Below are 25755 nucleotides of genomic sequence, written 5' to 3'. Positions count from 1 at the left end.
CTATTATTCCGAAGAACCATCCTGGACACATTTTACAAGTTCCTCTCCATCCAGACCCCAGCCCTAAGGGATTTCCAGTCTGAGGGAAATTAAAGTCTCCCACTACAACAACCTTACTTTTTCTACACTTGTCCAGAATCTCCTTATATATCCATTCTTCAACTTCCCCTAGTCTGTTGGGAGGCCTGTAATATAGCCCCAGCATAGTGACTGCACCCTTCCTGTTTGAGCTCTACCCTGTGGCTCATTACATGATCCTTCCAAAGTGTCCACCCTCTACTGCTGAATATGCTCCCGAGCCAGTATTGCTACTCCCCCACTTCTAGTACCTCCTGTCTCACCTAAAAAAAATTTACCCCAGAATATTTAGCTGCCAGTCCTGTCCTTCTTTTGAAGGAAATCTCCGTCACTGCAACCACATCCAAGTTCCACACGTGCATTAAGGCTCCAAGTTCATCTGTCTTGCCTCTTACACTCCTTGTATTGAAATAGATGCACTCCAGACCTCCAGGCCCACAGAGTTCATCCTCTTTAAACACAGTAAAAAGTCTGACAACACCAGGTTTTAGTCCAACCGATTTATTTGATAATAGACTCACTTTTTGACAGCCTTGTCCTGGCCCCATGATTGTCATGATATAACACAATATAACAGATATAACACAGACACCCACCCCATGATTGTCAACAGTCTCTACACTTGCTGACCTATTGTTCTGATTTCTCCCCCCAACACAGCAGTTTAAACCCACCCGATCCTCACTAGCAAACCTCCCAGCCAGGATATTGCTGCCCCTCCAGTTCAAGCGTAACCCGTACTGTCTGTGCCTTGCCTCTTGTGAGCAGCAACTGGAATGTGATCCGTTACTTTTTGGGATGTACAGCTTACATGCTCACTCTGGCACTGAAAATTCATGCACCATATTACTTTTGAGAAAAGGCAGAATGTCAGCATTTTTTTGGGAATACTAATGTTATACCTGTAAGAAAGATAACTTCACTTGCTGCTCAAGAATCTTCACTGTCTTTCTTTCAAGACATGTATGAGATAATTTGGCCAGGAGCATAGCTGGTTGTGGAAAACTAAAGCACTATTACAGGAATGTTGTCAGGGCTATTGTCCTGCAGCAGTCAATACCTTCAGCTGTTCAACAATGATGCCAAGGACCACAGGATAGAGATGGACCATCCACTAGACACTTGGCTCACTTTACACTCATGTGCTTGACTCTTCCATCATTGAAGGAGGGAATACAGGTGCCTTTGTTGTTTAATTGTCCAGCATCATTCATAACCAGATGTAGCAGGACTGCAAAGCTTAGGTCTGCAATTGCTTGGCTATCACATACTGCCTTTTGCAAGCAGTCTCAAATTGTAATTTCACTAGGTTGACACCTCATCTTTAGTGTCTATTTCTGCATAGGACAACTCCAAATGCCCAAACTTTTTTTGAAGAAGTTCTTCTAGCAATAGTTCATACTTGCTGAACCTACATATACATTCTACATGCTTTGCAGTATGCCTTTAAAGATATTCTCTTTTTCCCCCCCAATCCCTTTCTCTCTTGCCCTCCTCGGGTTGGTCTGAGCCCAGTGCCAGGAAACCACACGTCAGTGGAGACCAACAGGAATAGAACTTAAATTTTAAATATTTTGCATTTATACAACACCCATCTGCAATGTCAGAACAGCCCAAAATGCTTTATAGATAGAAGTGTCAGATGTGCGTAGAGCAACAGTCATTTAAACTACCTGTACAAGATGCTGGTCAAGGTACAACTCCCTTCTCACTTTATGGGATCTGTTCACCTGAATTCACAGGACCAGTTTATGATCTCATCTGAAAGACAGTACTGCAGTATCACAATCAAGCAGCTAAAGCTAGGTTACAGTCTTTGGAGTGGGACTCAAATCCATAACATTCTGAAGAGCAATGCTACCATTGATGTAAACTGCAATGATCTAGGAGATCAAGGGAATTGGATGGCAAGCTGCCAACTTTAATGGCCAGGCACAATTCTGTTCTTATAGATATAACTGCTTTATTGAAGTTTTAGGTCAATGTTTGAAGATATCAGTGGTAGGACAATCAATGTGCCACTGAAGATTCAAGATGCAGGATTTTCTTTGGTCATCATTTTACAGGCACATACTGCATAATGTTGTTTCCACCACACATCAGCCCAAATCTGCAATGCAAGTAGTGATGAAGGCAGAGGAGAAATGCTAAAACAGTGATCAGGAGTGTGAGAATGGCAGAGCAGAGATAGATTGTTAAGGGAACGCCTGAGGATTATGGCAGTTGCCCTGGCTTTACTATAACATTGCGAAAGGCTGAGGACAAACATGTGGACAAGAGTGAGGTGTGTTGACCTCTTGAAGGGCTGGGCTCTGCTTGTAGATGAAAAAAAGTGCTCAGCAAAGCAGTCACCTAGTCTGCATTTGGTCTCTGATGTAGGGTAAACTGCTTGGGAGCAGCAAACATGGCAGACCAGATTAAAAAGGAGGTGCAAGTGAGGCACTACCTCACCTGAAAAGGGGTTAAGGACTTGATATGGTGAGCAAGGAGATGGTAAAAAGGGCAGGTGTTGCATGGTTCTAGGATTACATGGCAAGGTGTGTGATGGAGGAGTGGACCAGGATGGCTTGGAGAGAATAGTCCCTGCAGAATGCTGACAGAGGAGTGAGGGTAAGTGTGCTGAGTACTGGCATCATGGAGTGGCAGATGATGATCCTTTGAACAGGGAGACTGGTGGGATGGCAGGGGGTGGAGGGGGCCTATCCTTGTTCTGGGGAGGGTGGGGGTGAGAACAGTTGGCCAGGGTGATGGATTGGACACCAAATTGGAGAACCCTGTCAACCGCAGTGGGTGGAAAACTGTGACTGAGGAAGGAAGACGACATACTGATAGTACTATTTTGGAAAGTAGCATTAGAACAGATGCAGAGGCAAAGGAAAATGAGACAATGAGATGAAGTTCTTACAGGATATGGGGTGTGAAGAGCTCTATCAAAGGTAGCTGTGGGAGTTGGTGGACATCACCAGAAATGGAGACAGGTCAAGGAAAGAAAGTGTCAAGAGATGGACATGTGAAAGTGTAGAGGAGTGGAAAATCAAGCAAGTGATAAATTTCTCCAGATCCACATGAGTGCCCAACCACCCTGCTCTCCTGTCCACGTCTGTCCTTGGCCTTCTGCAACGTTCTAGTGAACCCCAACACAAACCTGGAGGAACAGCAACTCATCTTTCAATTGGGCATTCCAGACTAAACAACTTCAGAGCATTTACTCTCTCCTCCACCCTCACTCTGTTTATAATCATCCCTTTCTCATTTCCATTTTTCTACTTCTTTCCCCACTAATGCCATAATCCTCAGGCAGTCCCTTAATCGGTACCCTTGCTCTGCCACTTCCACATTCTGATCACTTAGCGTCTCTCAACCTCCATCCTCATTTACATTTCCTTTGTCCAATTACAGCTCATCCCCACAACAGTATCAACCTTTGCTCTGATGAAGGGTCATCTAGACTATTCTTCCTTCACAGATGCAGTCAAACCTGCTGAGATTTTCCAGCATTTGTTTGTTTTGGATTCCAGCATCTGCAGTATTTTGCTTTTATCCTAGGGGGGCAAAACTGTTCAGTATTTCAGTTGGGATTAATGAATACCTTGCATGACCCATTCCAGGCCACATTTGGGAAAACATCACCTTCACTACAAGTTTGGGGGGGTACTTTAAATACCATGAATGTGTTTACAGATGGGTGGTGAAAACAATGTTTTGTTTCCCATTCCCAAAGCAAGATCAAAATTCAGGAAGTGAAGGATGAGTTATTTGCATTACAAAAAAGGGAGGCTGGCAATACTGCCTTATTTGCATTCATACAATAGAGAAAGACTTACAGTGCAGATAGAGTTTTACATGAGCTCCTGAGATCAGAATTGAAGTCCAAGGTGGTATTTCTTAAAGCAAATCCATAAGCAAAGAACTCAGCGCTGGATAATTATTCTACTGGTGTTGAGATAGGCATCCTGTAGAGTCTTGTAAGCAATAGTACAGATTTGAGTTAGCAGCAGTGTAGGTGGGACCTGATTTCAGTGTGGGTTCAATATAACTGCTTCCATGTCACATTATTCCCACCTTTCCACTGTTTTGTACGAAGGACATACATCCCTCAGGGTTCGATACTGTTCAACATTTGAACTACAGGAATTGAAATGATGGTTTCTATTGCTCAGCCTGGTTCAAGTGCAGATAACATTTGCATAGCTCTCAATCCCAACAGCCCACAAGGGATCATTAGTGGCTCTTCAGGGATAACAATGCAGTGTTGCGTCAATGCTGCCAGGTAGTTTTTCAGGGTCAACGGTCTTTATCCACTTTGAAATCAACTTAGCAAGCAATTATAGAAATGTACTTCATTGCAAGGCCCCTGTGAGCCAATGGCTGCACCCAGACTTCCATCCATTCACCCAGTTATGGAAAGTGGAACATGGCAAACATTTTATTGCAACAAGCCTACTGCAAGTCAGCCTTCTTTACAGTACAGTAACAGTATTATCATTGAACTACCAGAGCATTCAACCTTGGTCATCTTTTTGGGCTCAAATGAGTTACTGGAATCAAATCAATCCTATTTGAAGAGAAAGCAAAAAGCAGAATGAATATTAACAAATCGATGCAGAAAGCAGCAGGCTGGAAATAGCAGAAGCCATAGTAAGATCTTCAGCCCCAGTATAGTGTGCTTCAGAAGACAAACCAAAAAAGTTATTCCATCAAAGCTGTAGCTGGTCAGCAGATCTGTTGCTTTAAGTGGAAGAATTTAGAACATGAGTACTTTTACAATTGTCTAAGCAATATGGAGCAATTGAACACCTGTAAGTAATTGAACAACTTGCTGCTTCCTTGAAAGCCAAAAAGTGATTAATTTCCACTTGAAAGTATTTGACAGAGGCATTTAAGATCAGATTTTGGCACAAGACCGTTGCAGTTTTCTCCAGATTTGGTGGAAATTCTGTATACTTATTCAACAAAAATCTTTTTTGTTGAAGTCTCAAGACGACTGCAACTGTCCAGCAATAATGTGAACAATTAACTACAGATTGTTTGACAACCAGATTATGCAAGTGTCTGTTGGTTTGATTTCCCCAAAATTATTGGGTGAAGAACTGTTTTTAGTACTCAGAAGGGCCAGACTAGACAAGAAATTATTTTGGCTGCCCTCTTTCGCTGAGAATAACCTAGACTGGACATCGTGTCCACATGAGGACAGGAGAATGGATCAACTGGCCTGATGAGCACACAATAGGCAATACACAAATGCACTGTTACATCAAGAAGCATCTGAGCAAACTTCAAAGAAGTGAAACACTGATTGTAAAGGTGATCCATTTTCTTTTGATGATTCTCAAAGGCAGTTTTGAAGATTGATGGAAGAATACAAGACTGAGTACAGTGACCTATTAATGCACAATGAGATGGCTCATGACAGGATCCTTATTGAGAGCAAGAGAGGAGAAAGACTCAATCTAGTGTGGATAAAGCTGGCATTTTGGACCAATTAGGTTGCAAGAAAAACAAACATGTGGTAACCATTTTTCAAATAGGTTACAATATTCCTGACATACACTGTTCCCTTTCCAAGACAGTCACCTCAAAATCCAGAGTTTTTGAAACTTCCAAGTGAAATTCATTTGTACACATTTTGGAAAGCTGGATAGTGGATTTGAGTCTATAGTTCCATATTGAGAATCACTTAGTTATCACAAACTTGGTCAGACTGATCAAGCAGGTGACATCATGAAGTCTGAACTGAAGACCAGTGTTCATCATTTCTGGAACACTGCCAACTCCCATCTCTAATGCTGCTATTTTTGTCACTACAACTTCCCCAAACATCTGAAATGCTTTACTAGGACCACAACGATAGAATATAAATCTTGCTCTTCTAGCTAAAAGCATTATTCAGCTGTAAAAAGTTAACTTGCTTAGGTGCATTTTTAATCCTGTTTTCCTGCCTATTGCTTTATAAAGTCTGCATTTTTTTTTCTCCCCCATCTGCCAATTGTACAAGAACAAGAAGTGTTACACAGGTCACTCTTGCAATGATAATTTAGTTGCCTGATGTGATCTTGACATTGAGGATCACAATTACAGAAGGCAAGGTCTGAGATGCAGAAGGCCCAATTCCAGTCAGGACCACTGCTACAAACCAAATCACTTCAGCTTTCAAATTTTCATTCTTTGGTCCACAACACTATTTTAACCCACACAATGCCTGCACACAGAGTGGACATGGCAAATCTTTAATCCATCTCCTCACTTGCTCCAACTCCATGTAAATCCAATTCATGAGGTAGCTTGCAAAATTAGTTTAATGGTTCATCTTGTAGGAGATCAAAGTGCAAACTGCAAGACATTTGTTGACGTTGATATACCCATGTACAAAATAAACATACAAGAAGGAATTGTACTAATCATGCCAGTGGCAATCTCTGCAATATTAAAAGTTGCGTATTCTCACTAACTGACCAAGTAATCTAAAAGTGTTCGTGAGATAAACTCAAAGAGGCCAGAGGGCTATCTTCATCCTTTCAGAACTTGGAATATGTTCAGCCTCAGCCAAGCTCTACCCTTTCAAACTTCCATTATGTCATTGGTTGCTATAGAAATTCTGGGGAATTAAATGAAAAACTCAACTAGGAGTTGAGGTTGCCAGACCACCCAACATTTACTAAAAAGGTCTGTGTGCAAAGCCGTAAAAACAGTAGCGGCCTTCATTTAGCTGGTGAACGACAGACAGCAAGTCTGACTGGTTGTCCTACCTTCATTAGAAACTTAAATTATTCATGGGGGTCTCAGAATCAAAAGGTGTGGTTTTGAAGTTGGGTGTTGTATCTGGAACACTGGTATGCCTCATTGAAGCCACAAAGAAGTGTCCTTTGCATAGGGTTTTATTTGGAGTTTTGCTCAAAACTGATCACTGAGAAGCAAGAAACTTGTTCAGGAATTGTGAAGCAAAGCTCAGGCTTCAGCTATAAAAAAGGGTACCAGACCTTTCAGTGAGTTGAAAAAAAGTGGATAAGCTTAAAATCTCAAAGTGGCCAAAGGCTTTCTGGGGAGGAAAAAAGGTTTGGTCGAGAATTTTCATTTGATTATACAAATGCACTCGACAGTTAGTACTATAGGCTTTACTGATTCTGCTTAGCGAATTGGTCTTACAACTGTAAAAACTCGTGGCTTCATTCTTTGTAATTTCTTTGAAGAGCAAAGGACTTTCAGGATCAAAGCACAATCTTAGGTGAACAAATGCAATGGGCTTCTCCTCCTATACCTAGCTGGTGTGCAAGGTAAGTAATCAAGCTACAATTAACCCCTTTCCTCTCCCACCCCTTCAATTAGCTTAATTTGCATAATAGCAAACTGAAAACTGCATGAGGCAGTTATTGTCTCATCTTTAATTGGCAGGGCAATCAGCTGTCAACTGTTCCCACTTCTTGGTCCCAGCCCAGATCCAGAGATAAGACATTGGTACTGGTGAACGACACAAGATGCAATTTTGTCCAGATTCCAACCTTGTTAAAATAAAACAGTGGAATTCCATTTGCAGCACATTCAACTACTGATCAGAAAATGTCAGCTAGATGGGTTGACAATGTTAGCAATGTTCACCTTGCTCAATCATGCTGGATTCAGAATGCCAACTCAAAAGGTTTGATGAACAAGGTCATCAGTTCTGAAATGTTACTGTTTCATTCCACAGATGCTGACAGCATGTGGAATATTTCCAGCATCCGCAGTATTTTGTTTCTACTGGTTTTAGGAAAACAATGTTTTAATTCATGCACCTTGCAAGATGAGTGTCAATGTAATACAAAATTTGAAATCCAATCCCTTCCCCAGTTGTTTTTGGTTATTTTTGGTATGTCCTGCAAATTTTCAAATGGGACCATGAAGCTGTCCAATGGAATACCATCTGTACTTGAAAAGGAAAAGCATACACAACCTATTTACAGGGTAAACAGAAGTCTCATGGCCAAACAGGATCATTTGTAGGTAGCCATAAATCCCTTATGCACTTGGTCAAGGCTTTGACAAAACAGGAAACCCAAGGTGTCAAACTACAGGAGATGTGCACAAAATGTGTTTGTGTGAGAACTTAACTGGTAGTGTCAGCCTTGGGCCAGAGGAAGAACCTCCTTGGTTGTAGCTTCAAACCGTGAGACTAATAAAATCCAAGCTAACCAGTATTGCTGCTGCACTGTTGGAGCTTACGGCCTTTCAAAACATTAAACCAAAGACTCTCCAATTGGTCCAGGAGGAGCCAAAACCTACAGTACTAGCAAAAGAGCATTTTCTTCTGCCAATATTTCTTGGTCAGTGAAGAGTGCAAATGTGACATGTTTAAAAAAAAAGGCAAGCCCCAAGAATAGTTTTAGAATTTGTTCACGGAATGTGGTCATTGTTAGCTGGGCCAGCATTTGTTGTCCATCCCTAATTGCCCTTGAATGGCTTGCCAAGTCATTTCAGGAGGGCAGTTAAGAGTTAACTACAATGCTGTGGTTCTGGGGTCATATGTCAGCCAGACTAGCAAGGACAGCACATTTCTTCCCTAAAGAAGATTAGCACTTATTATTGGAAGGACAGACAATAGTGTCATGGTTAGAAACAAAATTAAAAGAGAGAGGAAAATACTAGTTCCAACAAGGTGGAATCTGTATTGATAAAGTTGAGAAACACCAAAAGGGATAGATGTACGTCCTCCCAAACTAATGTTAGGAATGGCATTGAAGTAGAAAATTAGATATGCATGTGATAAAGAAACATCTGTGATTATATAGACTGGGCAATCAAATAGCCAATAGGAATTTTTGGACCAATACATTGGGGAACCAACTCAAGAACAAGCTATCCTAGATTGGGTTTCTGCATGAGAAAGAAATAATTGGCATCCAGCTGTGCAAGATCCTTTGGGGATGAGCAGCCAATGATTTTGAAATGAGGACCCTGAAACCTAGGAGACTACGATGGTACAAATCCCTTATGAACTGGATGTTAATGGGATGATGGTGGACAGGCAATGGCAAATATTCAAGACTGCATAGGTAAACCACAATAATTATCTGGCACAAAAACTAAAAAAGCAAAGGTCACCAAACAATATCCCTATGTTTCTCATGAAACAGATATTAGATCTAAGCAGCAGCATGCAAATTGGCCATAAAAAAAAACAGACCCGAGGGTTGGGTGCAGTTTGGAATTAGAATTTAGCAAAAGGACCAAGGGGAAAAATAAATCATGTGTAAGCTTACGGGAACTTAAAGTGAAAAAAATTTCCAGTTGAGATTGGTGAGACAAGTGTGGATCCCTTTGTGACAAGTGTTTGAAGTTTATTTATTTGTATGCAAAGCATGTTAGAAATCAGCTTTGATAGCCTGCATCCTCAGCATGTGAGCTGATATGGTGTTGTTTTAATCTGAGTTCTTGCATTTTTGTTTATTTTGGATTTTTCTCTTGGTCTTGGTTGGGTTGATTTGACAAGAGACTCATGCACCAGTGGGAGAACTAGGCTGAAGGAAAAGCAAGCAGTTTCTACATTGCCTTGAAAGCAGCAAGAGGTGCTCTCTCTGGAGGCTGCTGTTGGAGCGTCAGAAAACAGATGGTCCTTGTTGCTGTTTCCATAAGTGTTCAAATGCTCTAGAACAAAGTAAAAACAGACAAGCTGCTTGCCAACTGGTCTACATTGCTCAAATTGGAAACAGATTGATCGAGACAAATCTGAATCGCAAACCTATCCAATGTTCAAAGATTTCAATTGGTAAAAGCAAGCTAATTAATTTATTAAAGCCTGCTAGTGTCAATAGAATTATACATAAAATTGTCAAAATAGAAACACTTCGGTTTGGTTTGACATCTTTGGGGTTTCTGATTTTAAATTTAAACAGTCAGTACTACCAAGTCACATTATTGACGGGGGCCAGCACAGTGGTTAGGCACTGCTGCCTCAATGCCAGGGACCTGGGTTTGATTCCTGGCTTGGGTCACTGTCTGTGCAGAGTCTGCATGTCCTCCCTGTGGATATCCAGGTTTCCTTCAAGTGCTCTGGTTTCCTCAAGACATGCTGGTTAGGGTGCATTGGCTGTGCTAAATTCTCGTTCAGCGTACCTGAACAAGCACTGGTGTGGAAACCAGGGATTTTCACAGTAACTTCATTGCAGTGTTAAAGTGTACTTTGTATGGCTCCTGCTCTGACCAAGACTGCAAGGAATAGAGGGCTGTGAACAAAGCCTAGTCCATCACACAAACCAGCCTCCCATCCATTGTCTACTTTTCCTGCTGCCTCAAAAACAGCCAGTATAATCAAAGACCCCACTCACCCAGATATATTCTTCCACCAGGAAAAAAGATAAAGTCAGATCACATACCAACTGATTCAAAAATGACTTCCCTGCTGCCAGACTTGTAAATGAGCCTCTTAACCTGACCTCTCCATCCAACCTATAACTGCAACATTTAAAGGCTGTACCCTATCCTCTTCTCCTATGTACTCCATGAACAGTATGTTGTGCCTGTACACCATGCAAGAAAATGCATTTCACTGTATCCCAGTACATGTGGGAATAAATCAAGTACACTCAGGAATGCCAACTAGTCAAGCTAGTCATGGCATGCTAGAGCTCAGCTACTGGGTCAAGGTTACTCACACACCCATGCCTCTTTCCCCCCCCCCCCCCCGCCTGCCCGTTCTCTCATTCACTTGCATCCATTCCATTATTTGGAATCTTGACATGGGTACAGGCTACCAGCCTCCACCTTTCACAATCTAATCCAAACATCAACAAGTTTTTCTTTTCACACCCACTGCTTCTTCTTGGTAGTTCCAATTGAAGTGGAAGCTATAAAATAAACATCAAAACTAGGAGCACAGACAGATCTGGGAGTACAGGTCCACACGGCCTTAAAAGTGGCAGCACAGGTGGTGAAGAAAGCTTGCCTTAATCAGATGGGGCATCAAGATCAAATTGAAAGAGGTGCTCCAATCAGTGACAACATGTTCAAAAGCCATTAGAGGGAGATATTTTGAACATCAGACATAACAGGCAGCACCTGCAAAGTTACAGGAACATTTGAATTAACTGTAAAGGAAACAGGCCAGAAGAAGAATAATCCAAAAATATGAATCTGAGCTTAAACTCGAGTCCTGCAAAGAACATTTACCAAGTGAAACAAAAAAAACCACAAACTGCAAGCACTGCCAACTTCAAAACATGCAGATGCTTTTATTTGCTGGATCCTTGGTTAAGAACAGCTGACAATTAAGGGTCTCCAATATGCTCAACTTGGCAAATAGCAAGCAGGAAATGTAACCCTAGCACTATTATTTCCTTCCTAAAGCTAAATTAGGATATACTATTCCTTCTGAAAGGTGACTGTAGTACAGATTGGTGGGGATTGGAGCAGTTGCAATAATAAACCCAATTTGAAGCATATTATACTTATATGGCACCAATGTACTTCATCTTTAAAACCCTGAAATCATGTAACAAGATTACACTATCAGTGACAAATCATTCTCACTAACCCAATTTTTAAGACATCAGTTGAAGTCAAACCAAACAGATCTCCTCAAATAGTTGCTACAGTTAACAGTAGTTTTACTCTAGGACCAAAGAGCAAAGAACAACACAGCATGGGAAACAGGCCCTTCAGCCCAATGAGCCTGCACTGCCATTTTAACATTATGAGTGCCCTCCTCTACCCATTAACTTTGTCTACACTTACAGGGAAGATTGAGGGAAGACAAATTTGGGACAATTTGTTACACCAATCAGCCTAAAAGCGTGTTTTTTTGGGATGTAGGAGGAAACCTGAGAACCTGGAGAAAACCCACACAATCATGGGGAGAATGTACAAACTCCTGCAGACACTGACCCAAATCCACATATCTGCACAGCAAACAGTGATAGTCACTGAGCTGTCGTGTTGCCTGTCAGATGGTCCAGTTTAAGCATACGCTAATGACGTGAAGCACTAGGCAAACTCTTGAAGCAACATCCAAGAGCAGCCATTGCACGACCCCCCATGTGTATGCCCCTTGTTGGTCAACAAGGCGGACTCAATCACCCAAGTAAAAGACATCAATAAACATGCAAAACAAACACTTACGGAATCCCCAGAAGCACAAATAAAGCAAGCGAGCCATGAAATATTTTGGAAGGTTCATAGGAATCAATTGATTCCCAGGGACGTCCCAAAGCTCTGATCTTTATTTAGAAAAGTCTCCTGTATCCCTCCACCTCTAGTCTGCTCATGTGACTAAGTAAGCCTTAAACAACTCCAGCATGCCTGCCTCCACCAGCTTACTCAGCAGTGCATTCCAGGCCCCCATCACCCTCTGGAAAAACCTCCCTTTAACATCCAAGTTATACCTCACCCTAAGCCTGTGACCCCTTGTAATTATTGTATCCAACCTAGGATAAAGCTTACTACCATTCACTTTATCTATACCCTTCAAATCTTATACACCTCTATTAGATCACCCCTCATCCAACATAGGTCCTGATGTCATTAAGTACACACCTAAACATGCCAATGACATTAGTTAACATTACCATAATACAAAATACAGCACAGGAACAGGCCTTTCAGCCCACAAAGCCTACACCAATCATATCTACCTAGGCTAGCCATCTGTATCCTTCTAACCCTAACTGTTCATGTCTGTCCAGATAGGTCTTAATGTCACTAACATATTGCCTCAGCCACTTGCATATGGCAGTAAAACATTCTCCCTTTACCTTGAAAGGTGTGCCCCTTGATGGTCATCCCTGACCCGGGAAAGCTTCCAATTGTTCATCTTATCTACACCCTCAATTTTATAAACTTCTATCAGGTTGCCCCTCAGCTTTTGTCTCTCTCAGGAGAACAATTCCAATCTTCTGCACTCATTTCCTTCTCTACGAAGAGTATGTTTGCATACTGAGAAACATAGTGCAAGAAAATGTTAATACGTGTAACAATAAAATCCAAATCAATCTCTCCCCATAGCCAATACCCTCCAGAAACCTTTCTCACTCCAAAGCCTCCACGTACTTCTGGTAGTGTGATCAGAATTGGACACAGTATTCCAAATGTGGCCTAACCAATGTTTTATGTAACTAACAATTTGCCAACTTTTATACTTGATGCCCCAACTGATGAAGGCAAGTGTGCCATATGCTTTCACCACCTGTGCTGCCACTTGTCTTTACAGGAACTGCCAAAATGCATCACCTTGCATTTTTGTCAAGATTAATTCCATCTGCCATTTCTCCACCCAATTTTCCAGTCTATATCCTGCTGTATTCTTTTGACACGCTTCATCACTATCTGCAACTCCCAACAATTTTAGCATCATTTGCAAAACTTAATCAGACTAGTTGTTTCTTTCCAAGTGATTGATATTTACAAAGAGGTCCCAGCACTGATCCCTGCAGAACACGAGTTACACTTCCATTTAGACAAATACCCTTCCACCACTACCCTCAGTCTATGACCAAGTCAGTTCTGAATCCATGTAACTAGTTCACCCTTGATCCTGTGTGATTACTGTATCATTTCAATATAACCAATGGAGCGGAAGAGGGTGATATAGTCAATACCATAAACGTTAGTCACTTGCATTCAAATACAGGTCACACCATCCAAATGCCTGAACTGATCAACTCTAGAAAGGATGGTTTGAGTTCACCCAGATTTCCTGCTGGGTCTCCATTACATTTCTCCTGAAGTTACAGCCTGTCAGAGAAGAGTCAACACACAATTTGCAAGCTCCATTCAGTGACAAAATCTCCCATTACCAGTTCAGGCTGACTCAGCAGGATGCAGCTTCCTAGCCAGCACACATGCAGATATAGTTTGGCAGGAAACAGCTCAATTCCCACCACTGCTGCTTCCCCCCCACCCATTCTCACAACAAACCTCAAGCTTTCAGTTACATCACAGAAGCTGTTTGCCTAGAGACAAGTGGTAATACAGGCAAGTGGGAGTGGTGCATGGGTTCCCCCAGTAGTAATCAAAGTAGGACATGGAAAGAAATTTAGGTGGGGGCACAGCAGCAGCATTCTGGCTTTGCACATTCTCCCATAGTCCAAAGATGCATATGTGGATTGGCCATGCTAAATGCAGTGTTACAGAAAAGCAAAGGACAGGGCCTGGCTAAAATGCTTTGAGTCAGTGCAGACTTGGGCTGACTGTTCTAGATATGGTAATGAATGATCATGGTTTTCAAAAATAAAATCATGGGTAGGGGACAAGGTAGCAGTGGTTAGTACTGCTGCTCAACACTGCCAGGGACCTGGATTCAATTCCCCAGTTTGGGTCACCGTGTGGAGTTTGCACATTCTCCCCATGGGCTCTGGTTTCCTCTCAGTCTGAATGATGTGGTTAGGTGCATTGACCCGAACAGGCATTAGAGTGTGGCAACCGGTGAAATTTTACATGTAGTGTTAATGTAAGCGTTACTTATGACTAAAATAAACTTTAAAGAGGTCAGATGGGCACAGGAAGCCGAAAAGAGGAACTTTGTGTTTTCAGGAATTTTAGAACAGCACATTCTAGTACCAAAAGTAGACTCTATATTAGACAACAAGATAGGATGGGTTCAATGAGGCACTTTTTAGGTAACAGCAATCATAACTGGACTGTTTCATATTTTCCATTCAAAGGCAAGTAGGTCTAGAACTAGAAGGGGAAAATAAAGATATGAAGTACAGCTAGCTAAAGTGAACCAGCAAAATAGGCTAAAGGATGGATCTACCTTCACTCAGGAGGATATGATACAGAATTCATAAGAGGACTGCAAAGATTCTTGAACAGTTTGACATGGGGAATTGAATTTATTGTTGTACATTAGCATACAGTGCAAAGTATGTTTTGTGCACACTATACAAAGTATACTGTACTTCAGAGAGAATACAGAATGTAGTGTTAGTTATAGCTAAGGTGTTAGGCAAAGATCAACTTTGAGGTAGGTCCTTCAAGAGTCTGATGGCAGCAGGGAAGAAGTTGGTACATGACCCTAGAGACTTTTGTATTTTTTTCTCCAGCCCCCCCAGACCAGATCCAGGTGTATGGAGTCCTCAATCATGATGGCTGCTTTTCTGAGGCAACAGGAAGTGTAGATGGAGTCAATGAAATGGCTTCTCTGCCGTTTGACCATTCACACCCTTTATTCTCTATGGACTGCCATTAGCAGCCTTTCCTTTTGTTTTTGTGGCTAGGACTCATCTTTCATTCTCTCACCCAATATAAATATCTTCCATTTTATGTGCTTCTAGCTCTGAAAGGGTCATCTGGACTCAGTCAATTCTTCCCCCCCTTACAGACACTGCCAGACCTGCTGAGATTTTCCAGCATTTTCCCTTTTGGTAAAGGGATCAGAGGTTGGTTTGCATGATGGACTGGGCTTTGTTTATGACCTTCGTGGTCTCAGGTAGAGCAGGAGTCATACCAAGTTGTGATATAAAACCAAAAGGATACATTCTAATGTGCCTTTTGTAAAAGTTAGAGAGTCATATCAGATGTGCCAAATTTCTTAGCATCCTGACAAAGTAGAGGCATTGGTGGGCTTGAACTATAGTGTCAGCATGTAATGACCAGGACAGGTTGCTGGCGATCCGGACACCTAGAAACTTGGAAATGAAATGGTATTGCAGATTTCGGCAGGCTTATAAAGTAGACAAATACCCTGGTCCAGTTGAGTTGTACCCATGGCTGCTGTGGCGGCAAGGGAGGAAATTGCAGGGGCTCTGAAAAATTAATTCCTCCGACCACAGGAGTTGTCCCATTTTAAGAAGGAAGATCAAAATAAACCAGGGAATTACAGACCAGCAAATCTCAGTGGTAAGGAAACTATTGCAGAAAATTAGTCTCCACTTGAGAAGCAAGGTTACATCAAGGATAGTCAGCATGCTTAGGTCATGCCTAACAATTTGATTTAATTGTGAGGTGGTGACTGGGTGTCTAGATGAAGGTAACAGGCACCTCCAAAGCACACTACTGCTGCCTCAGCACCAGGGACCTGGATTCAATTCTGGCCTTGGAGGGTACAAGCATAAAGCTCTCCAAGTCACTGCAGTTGATGGGTCAAATTTGGCACTGTAGGAATTCTATGGTTATAGCGAAATGCTAGAATTTCAAAACACCTATGACAAGTTTTACATGGGAAACAAAGGTAATAGTGCATACAATCCAGGGTAACTGGTGATCGAGACAGGAAGCTGGTATTTAGTACATAGCACTGATCCCTGTGCTGGGTCCCATATGTATAGCATGGGTGGTGAAGAGGTGGTTTTAGGTTGTTGGGATTGGTCCGATGGAACTTAACCCTGAAAAGTCTAAGGTTATGCGCTTGGAAGGAAGGCAACAGGATAATGGCAGGACACTAGGAAGCTCAGGCAGCAGGACAAATTATAGGATAATTAAGGCATATAGGACACTTGCCTTTATCAGTCAAGGCACAGAGTTGGAGCTGTACAAAATTAGGCCACAACTGAGTACTGTGCGCACTTCTGGTCACTGTAGGGAATGATGTGATTGCACTAGAGGGCACAGGAGATTCACAAGGACATCGCCAGGGACAAAGCATTTGAGCTAGGAGACTGGATAGGCTCAGGTCATTTTCTTTAGAGCAGAGAAGGTGGAGAGGAAGCTAATTGAGGGGTATGGAAGAAAGGAAAGAGCTGTTCCCTTTTGAAGGTAGTCATGATGTGGAGATGCCAGCGTTGGACTGGGGTAAACAGGAAGAAGAAATCTGACAACCCCTTAAACCTGGTGTCAGACTTCTTACCCTTTTGAAGGGTCAGCAAGGGGACATAATTTTAAAAGGTGAGGGGCAGGAGGTTTAGAGGGGATTAAGGACAATGTTTTTAATCTGAGGGTGGGGGAAGTCTGGAATGTTAGAGGCAGGAACCCGAAAGTAGCTGGATGAGCATTTGAAATGTCTAATAGTCAAGGCTGTGTGCCATGTTTGGCAATAGCATGGATTATATAGTTTTGTTAGTGCAGACTTGATGGTTGAATGGCATCTTTACTATGACTCATGCTATGTCTGCCTCTGCATCTCTACAGACCTTGGTAGGGACCTTTTGGAATACACATTCTGACAAAAAAATTTCAAGGGGCTCTTTTAATCCACAGGTGCTTCGGTCCACCTTGTTGTCCAAGAGGCATACACGTGATGGGTTGTATGAGGGCTGCTCTTGGATGTTGAAAGTAGCCTAGTGCTTCATGTCATTAATGTACACTTAAACTGGACTAGATGCTGGGCAACATGACAGTTCAGTGACTATCACTGTTTGCTGTGCAGATACATGGATTTGGGCCAGCGTCTGTGGGAGTTTGAGCATTCTCCCTGTGCTTGCGTGGGTTTCCTCCCACACCCCAAAAGATGTGCTCTTAGGCTGATTGGTGTAACAAATTGTCCCTAAATTAGTCTCCCCTCAATCTTGTTTCTCATGTGGAATGCCATAATCATAGACAAGGGTCATACGTGGAGAGGGGACTCAAATGTTGAAATGGTGGCATGGGCTCGTTGGGCTGAAGGGCCTGTTTCCTGTGCTGTGTTGTTCTTTGTTCTCACCATCTCATCTAGAATCGTCAACTACCGCATTAAACTTAAAGAAAAGTGTGCCAAGATGGATGGCTCGGACAGAATACAATGTTCTAGTTATTTTCTGCTGTTTTTAAACAAAGGAATGAGAGAAAGTCAAAAAAGCCATTTTTAGAAGTGAACACTGATCCTGTAGACAGCAAGACTAGAGAATTAAGAGGAAAGATGGTGGGTAAACAATGTTTACATTACATAAGTCTGCATTAGGAGGATAGAAATAGCATCCAAGAAAGTTCCAAATGAGCAAAGAACTCACCACTGGTTGCAATCATACCTGGCACAAAGAGGAAAATGTGCTGGTTGGAGGTCAATCTTAGTTCCAGGATATTACAGCTGGAATTTCTCAAGGTAATGGCCTAGGCCCAACCACCTTCAGCTGCTTCATCATAACCTTCCATCAAGGTCAGACTCCTCAGATACCGAAGCAGGACAACTGCAGGAAGACCTAGACAATATTTGGCTGACAGGCGGCAACTAATATTCACAATGAACATCTCCAAAAAAAAAGAGAATCTAACTATTACCCCTCACTAACTATCATTGGAACAAAACTGAATTAACTACTTAAAACAGGTACAAGAGCAGTCTCTCCATTCCTTTGTGAACAATATGCTGGTCTGTATCACGTACCAGGCCATGAAAGAAACAATACTTTTCACTATATATTTATGCAACAGTAATTATTCCAAAAGATCAGAGGTCAGGAATCCTGTGACAAGTAACACCTCAAAAGCATGTTCACCATCTACATGGCACAAATCAGGAGTGTGATGGAATATTCTCCCTCTGCCTGGATGATTGCAGCTCATCATCATCCTGGACAAAGCAGCCCAGTTGATTTGCACAATGGACACAGTGGCAGCAGCATGTACCATCTATAAGATGCACTGCCAGAACTCAGCAAGGTCCTTTCTAGCCATCACCTTACACATGACTACTATCATTTAAAGGACAAGGGCAGCAGACACATGGGAACACCACCTGCAAGTTTCCATCCCAAGCTACACCACCCTGTCTTGGAAATTTAAAGTTCCAGAATTTTGACTGAGCGCAGGAACTATTCTCCCCACTGTACCTACAACACAGACTGCTCACCATCTTCAACAGCAAGACAGATGTTAGCCTAGCCAGCGATAAATCTTTTTTCTTTGGGATGTGGTTAAAATAGAACTTGATAAGCAAGGGGTAAAAGATCATCAGGGGAGCTGGAAATATGGAGTTGAACCAGGATCTATTTGCTGAATGGTGGAGCAGTCTTGAAGTGCCAAGTCCTAAACTGAATCTCCATTATGTAGCTCCCATCCATTTAAGTTTGAGTAGACAACCACAAACTGGTTCACTTTCCACTAGCCAAGGGACACCAACTGCTGATATCAGCTACAGGAAGGATGAAAAGCACGTGAAGAGATTTTAGCTATTTGTCATTTCAGTTAACAGACTTTGCCCAAATTCCTTACACAGCCGCTACAAAACAAAATCAATTTATCCAAGCAAGTTATTGGACGACACCAAAATGGCTCGGTCTAGAAGCTTACAACTGTATTTGCATTTCTTTAATCAGGCGCAGAATGGCAGTTTTCCACTCCAAGTAATCTTTCAATGTCAAATTCAATACCCTAGAATATTTTCCTCCTTAAAAAAATAATCCCACATTTAGGATTGGCAGCTGATAGTGTTAAAGCATTTACAAATCAAACCCATTGTAGTAAAATGTCAGTAGCAGCTTTATGATTACAAGAATACAAATCAAATAGCTGCCTTCTGCACTGTCAGGCTTCTATATTTGCCTCAAGCTCACCTACTGTCATTCAGCTACTGTTCTTGGTGAAAGCTGTAAAACATCCAGTAACTAACCCATAGAGTCAGAGTTGGAGAGACAGGCCCTTCAGCCCAACTTGTCCATGCTGCTTTTAATAAAACCCCCATGTTAATCCCAATTGCCTGCATTTTGCCCGTATTCCTCGCTACCCATCTCATCCATGTAACTATCAAATGCTTCTTCAAAAAGAGACAATTGTACCTACCTCTTACCTCTGGCAGCTTGCTCCAGACACACCACACTGAAAATTGGCCCTCTGGACACCTGTCTCTCCCCTCATGTTAAATCTATGCTAGTTTTAGACTCGCTTGTCCTTGGGAAATGATAGACTTCGTAGCTGATCTGTGCCTCATTTTATAGGCCTCCGTAAGATCACTCCTTGGCCTCCAGAGGAAAATTCCCAGTCTATCCAGCCTCTCTAACTCAAACCATGAAGTCCTGGTAGCATCCTAGTAAATCTTTTCTGCACTCTTTTTAGTTTAAGAAAATTCTTTCTACAATAGGGTGACCAGAATTGCACACAGTATTCCAAGTGTGGCCTTACCAATGTCTTGTACAACTTCAACAAGACATTCCAACTCCTGTATTCAATATTCTGACTGACAAAACCAAATATGCCAAATGCCTTCTTCAACAATGTCCATCTGTGACTTCACTTTCAAGGAAGTATGAACATGTACCCTAGATCTGTCTGTAACTCTCCCCAGTGCCCTACCATTAACTGATCAAGTCCTGCCCTGGTTCAAAATGCATCACCTCATTTGTCAGCCCACTGGCCCAATTGATCAAGATCCCATTACAATTGGAGATTACTTTCTTCACTGTCCACTATGCCACCAAGATTGGTGTCATCTGCAAACTTATTAACCATGCCCCCTATATTCTCATCCAAATCATTAACATAAATGACAAACAACAGAAGAAGTGATCGACCAAGAGAGATAGGCAATTGCCACCAGGTTGTACTCCCATGCAAGTGTTTTTTTTTTAAACAGCTTTTTTGAAAACTTTGATTTCATTTAATGTACAAATATTGATTGACATTTATAATTCAGTTTTGTTTGAAAAGCTTCAGCATTTCAGAAGGCTAGTGACAGCACTAGTATCAAAATGTCCATGTACAAACAGGTTTGTTTTGGGTCATGTTTTCACATGTTGAACTGTGCAATAACTTTAGATGGCTATTTCAGAAGTTACTGGCCCAAATATCAAAGTGTGGATGTGCAAACAGGTGTGTTTTGGGTCATGTTTTTACATGAATTGCACTGATAACTTGAGGGCTTTTTTACAAGCCACTGGCTCAGTAACTTAGGTTTTTTAATTAATATTTTTCTCTAATAAAAACACTTGTACTATGAGTGATAATGGGAGCTTTTTGGATATGTTTAAGGGGAAGCCAGATAAACAGGAAAGTAACAGCAGGTTATGCTGATAGGGAGGGGTGGGTGGAAGGAGGCTCAAGCACAAACACTAGCATTGATCAGTTGAGTCAAGAAGCCCATTTGCCTGTTTATAGTTCTATACATTTCAACTTGCAAAACAAAAAGATCAGTCTTCAAACAAGTCATATCAGCTCATTACCAGTAATATTCTCAATCCAAAATGTTGTGCCAATTTCTGATCTTTAGTTAAATCCAGAACTGACTGCTGAAATATTGATGTGACACTTTACATTTTAGCAAACAACCCTCACTTCCCTCATCCACAAAAACATCTAGCAATAATGTTGAGACTGAAAACGTCTCCTTTAATTCAATATTAGGAATTCCAGAAGCACCCCAGTTTGACAGTCTGTGGAGTCTGGTCAAATGGGGTGAAACAAAGCCAATTAAATCAAGTGGCTTTTCACACAGCAACTCAAAAGGGCAGTATTTTCAGAGACAAAGCGAGAGAGAAAAACAACAAAACTACGCAGCAGCAGAGAAGCAGGATCCTCAAGTGTTCGTTTTCTGAACAAAACGAGGAATACAACACAGGGAGAATCACTAAGATGGGCCTTGCCAGTGGAAGCTCGAACTAAAGACTATGAAGGAAGTTTTGACCTAGTGTTGCAGGGAGACACAGGCCTGCTGGAGAGCCAGGAGTAACACATCATACATCTGCCAGAAGTGCCAGACGGCAAAGTGAGTTGTAGGACTCATGAACTGTGAAAGTACTTATAAATGTGATGCATTATTATTAATGGCCAATCTCAATTTTAGTTTGTAGCAGCAAAAATCTTACTATTTGTGTTTAGCCAGTTGGAAATTTGTTTTCTTAAACTAAACAGTTGCTACAGGGACAACAAAACTCCACCAGAAAGGACTAATTTAGTCATACCACAGATGGTGCTTCATGGAAAAATTTTATTCCAACAAATTTCCATTTGTGCTTGAAAGGCCTTTCTCCCAATCTTTTACCATCATTCTGATCATACTATTGTTAAATAATTTTGAATCTGCTGGTTTAGCTGTTGTAGGAACACATGTATTAGCACAAGTAACAATTCATTATCTTTCCATGAACAATGCTGCAGGAGATAAGCTTCACTGAGAAAATTCTGAAGCTACAGATTAATGTCTGAAGCTGGATAAACGCTGAACTCATAAGCTCAGATGATGTTCCTCTGGCATATAGTGCGCTGCAGCTTAGTCAAAGACATTTTCTTCACCTTTGAAATTGAGCCATAAACAGATCAGACATGCAAGCTTTATACACATTTGCCAGATCTCCCACTTTGCAATGCAGTTTCATCAATAAATAAGACACCATTACTCTGAATGTCCCACTGTGGGTAACTAATAGCCAATCAGTATGGAGAAGGATTTTAAAAGTCCATAGGGGTCATGTAGAAGCCCCATGATAAACTAATTAAATTAAATTACTATCAATATAGTAAAATATCTAGGCGTTCTCAATGCATTGCCCAATCACCGTCACAGATATTTCCCCATTTCTGGAACCTTGCTATGAACAAACTAGACACCAATTTTGCTTATGCACCTTTAACCACAGGTCAAAAGTAGCTCAACGGATGCAAAAAAAGCACAATGTGTCAGCACAAACATTAAGTGCCAGAGGCCAACTTAAATGAGTGGCAAAGAATTAGAACAAAATGTCAACTGCGATAAAATATTACAATCAAAATTATTAACAGCTTGACAATCAATACTATGTCATTCCAGTTCATTACAGGTGGACAAATAACAAGGACAGAATAGCTGTTTCTCCCTTCCCCCATCCTTCCAATAGCCAAAAGGGTTTCTTACTGCACTAGAAAATCCTGTAGTAGCAGTAGCATCTCAACTTCACAATGAATCCCTCCCCTCCAACGCAGCCACAATTTAAAAACCACCCCCACTGATCGTTGTATCTTAAGTTACAAGGATACTAGAGATTCTCTCCTGCCATGCAAACTTTAAACCTAGCTCTGACCAAACTTTTGGTTTTTTTTTTATAATCACCTCATGTGGCTCTGTCAAACTTTGCACACCTACTTGCATGAAGCTCCTAGGGATGCCCTACTACAGAGGCAAGTTGATGTACCTTTATTGATAGACACCTAGATTGAATGCATCCAAATAATGACCACCATTTTCATCACTTCAGAGCCTCATTTCTATCAAACCAAAAAATTTCTACAGCTGATCTATCCCATTACCTCCCACATTCTCCCTTCGGCCCTTGGTGACGGGAGTAGTGCAGACTCCTGTGAAATCCAGAGAGTTGTCTAACATGGCGTTTATTCTGCGAAAGATGTCAGCATTACTGCAGGTAGACAAGGCTGGGCTTTCCGTAGAACGGGGCACATTCCAGCAGTCCTGCCCACGGCTACTCTCGTCGCTCTGAAAGGAAAAGGTGTTTTATGAATAACAGTGCGGCAAAATTCCATTCCAAGTATGGAAACCTCGACCACTTCAAAAGCAAAAATCTAACAAATAAAAATTGAAAATAGGAATCCATCCATGTTAAATAAAGTAAGAGAGTCTATATTTAAGATGTCAGTCTTTAACCAGGTATTATTTAGAGTATCTACTGATACATGGAAGAGGAAAGGTATCAAGAGAATTTCTCACTAGGCATTCTGTCCCCAATTTTTAATCCCACTGGTCATCTCATTGCCAAAATCCACTAGAATGAGAATTCCTTTGACAGATCCTTCCTAACCCACAACCTTTACCAGTTAGGTCAGAAGAGACAGCATCCAGAAGCATGGAAAAATGACTAGCACTGGTCCTGGTCCAAAGTGCTGAAATATCCCACGACAAAATAGATTTTTTTAAAAAAGTCAGACAATGATGTTAGCATCCTACATTGCAAACAGAGGCCACTCAGCCCCTTCAAGATGCACCAGCTCTCCAAAAGAGTCTTACCCACAATCACATAGCCCTTACTTTATCCCAATAACCCCAGGCATTTACCATGGCCAATCTACCTAACCTACATACTGAACAGCATACACAACCAATCCACCTTAACCCGTGCATCTTTGGACTGGGGGGGGGGGGGGGGGGGGCAGCAGGCAGACACAGGAAGAATGTGCCAACTCCACACAGTGACCTAGGCTAGAATCAAACCTGGGTCCCAAGTGCTGACAGGCAGCTGAACCCCCAGTGCCAAGTGTTTGGGGGTGGGTGGGTGGGGGCTGAAGCTCCCAGTGCCACAAGTTTTGGAGGGATGGTGTGAGTGCAGGTGGTGGAATTTCAGGGGGAGGAGAAGTGGTGAGGGGGGAGCTGAAGCTCCAGTGCCAAGAGTTTGGGAGGGGCCAGTGGGAGAGAAAAGAAGTAGAGGTGGGGGCTGAAGCTCCCAGTGCCATGTTTTTTTGGGGGGGGGGGGGGGGGGGGGGGGGGGAATTCCAGGACTTACAGCGCTCAAGGGACGCGCATGCGCACCCGTGCCATCCGAGAGCCCGGCACCAGTCGGTGCGCATGCGCACTGTCACCGGCACTCCTGCGGGGGAGGGAGGGGGGAACAATCGGGTCTTCTCCCCGCCCCCCCCCCCCCCCCCGAGCAACCCGAGGGCCTCGACATCTTCCCGCCTCCCCAAACCCAGGCCGTTAACCCTCCTCACTCCACAAGACATGTACCCTCCCCCCCTCAGAACACCTTGCTCTCCCCCCCTACCCCCAAAAAACCCTACCCCTCACTCTACGCCTGTTCATTTTCGTTACCGTTATTGACGAGGGCTATTTTCCGAAGGGGTGGGTTTGGTTTCCCCTCACACTGCCGGTAACAAGCCCCCACTCTCCTTCACCGCCCCCCCCTCCCACTTTCCCGGACACCGTTACCGTCCGCCGCCCAACTCCCGACTGAGGCGAGCCGCAAGCCGCCGGCTGCCCCCACGCGCTACCTCCCCGCCGATTGGCCGGGCCGCCCGTCAATCAGCCGAGCCTAACCAATCAGCGGACCGCCTGGGGACAAGTCCCTCCCCCTCTGCCGCTCCGACTGACTGGCGAGGGGGAATGTATTGTGCGCCCAGGGCATGAAAGACATTAAGAATTAAAATACTCCAAGTTTTTCCACTTTGTCAGATACAGTTAAGAAAACCACCGGGCTAGACAGTAACCATATGGTGCGTCATCTCAGATGATGTAATCATCCCCCCCTCTATTCCTGTTAACCCCCCCCTCAAACGGTTTTGGGCCGGTCCGCTGGGGACTGATAAACAAACGCACATGTGCGGCTGCACGCGGCGCCCCGCCCCCTCCCCGCTCCACGTGCAGTCCCGGGATAACACAACCAGACTGATGCGCCCTACAGCATAATAGCTTCCTGCTTAATGGCTTTTACAGAAAAAAGCCGACACTGGCCTCAAGAACGGTGCAATCATGTGTCTTTCCATTGCATTCACACCTATGCAAGTGGAGCTAAAAAAGACACAAGCAACTCTTCAACTATTTGCAGAAATGTTTGCAGTTAAAAAGATACACCTTCAATGTGAATTGCAAAGTCAGATTTTTTGCAAATTTAAAAAAATGCACAAGAAGCAATTATTCAACCCCCTTTTTTGGCTTAGGATGACTGCACCAAACGTTGCAGCAAATTCAGAACTAGCACATTCCTACAACATCGGCTTTTTCAAAAAAAAAGATGCATTGGACACGAGTTAAAATATGCTCTCTTTAACTGCTTAATTGAGATTATGCTAGGGAGAATAGTTATATCTTGTGTTGCAAAGCAGAGAAGAGCTGCAAATGGTTACCAGCGCAGGTTGGAGCTGCAGAAATGTTTACTTTAAGAATGACACCTCCATTATATCCAGGGAATTTGCTAAAAGCTAGCTGGTAGGAGACTGCAAGTCATTGCG

The 25755-nt window shown here is 42.5% G+C and overlaps 1 protein-coding gene across 2 annotated transcripts in view; it reads right to left on the bottom strand.

Moving 5' to 3' along the window:
- Window positions 1-24679, bottom strand: part of cpeb1b (cytoplasmic polyadenylation element binding protein 1b) — an 80153-nt gene extending 55474 nt beyond the window's left edge. For both annotated transcript variants that reach the window (XM_080183343.1, XM_080183344.1), the window contains exons 1-2: window positions 24620-24679; window positions 23110-23293 (exon numbers count right to left, since the gene is read on the bottom strand). In XM_080183343.1, coding sequence (XP_080039469.1) covers window positions 23110-23185 — 76 coding nt within the window. In that variant the 5' untranslated portion in view covers window positions 23186-23293; window positions 24620-24679. The remainder of the gene's footprint in view (window positions 1-23109; window positions 23294-24619) is intronic.
- Between the last annotated feature and the right edge of the window lie 1076 nt (window positions 24680-25755).

Source organism: Carcharhinus amblyrhynchos, unplaced genomic scaffold (genome assembly GCF_965287045.1).
Source record: "Carcharhinus amblyrhynchos unplaced genomic scaffold, sCarAmb.v2.hapA chromosome_254, whole genome shotgun sequence".
Lineage (NCBI taxonomy): Eukaryota > Metazoa > Chordata > Chondrichthyes > Carcharhiniformes > Carcharhinidae > Carcharhinus > Carcharhinus amblyrhynchos.
This window is presented reverse-complemented; position numbering and strand designations above follow the sequence as displayed.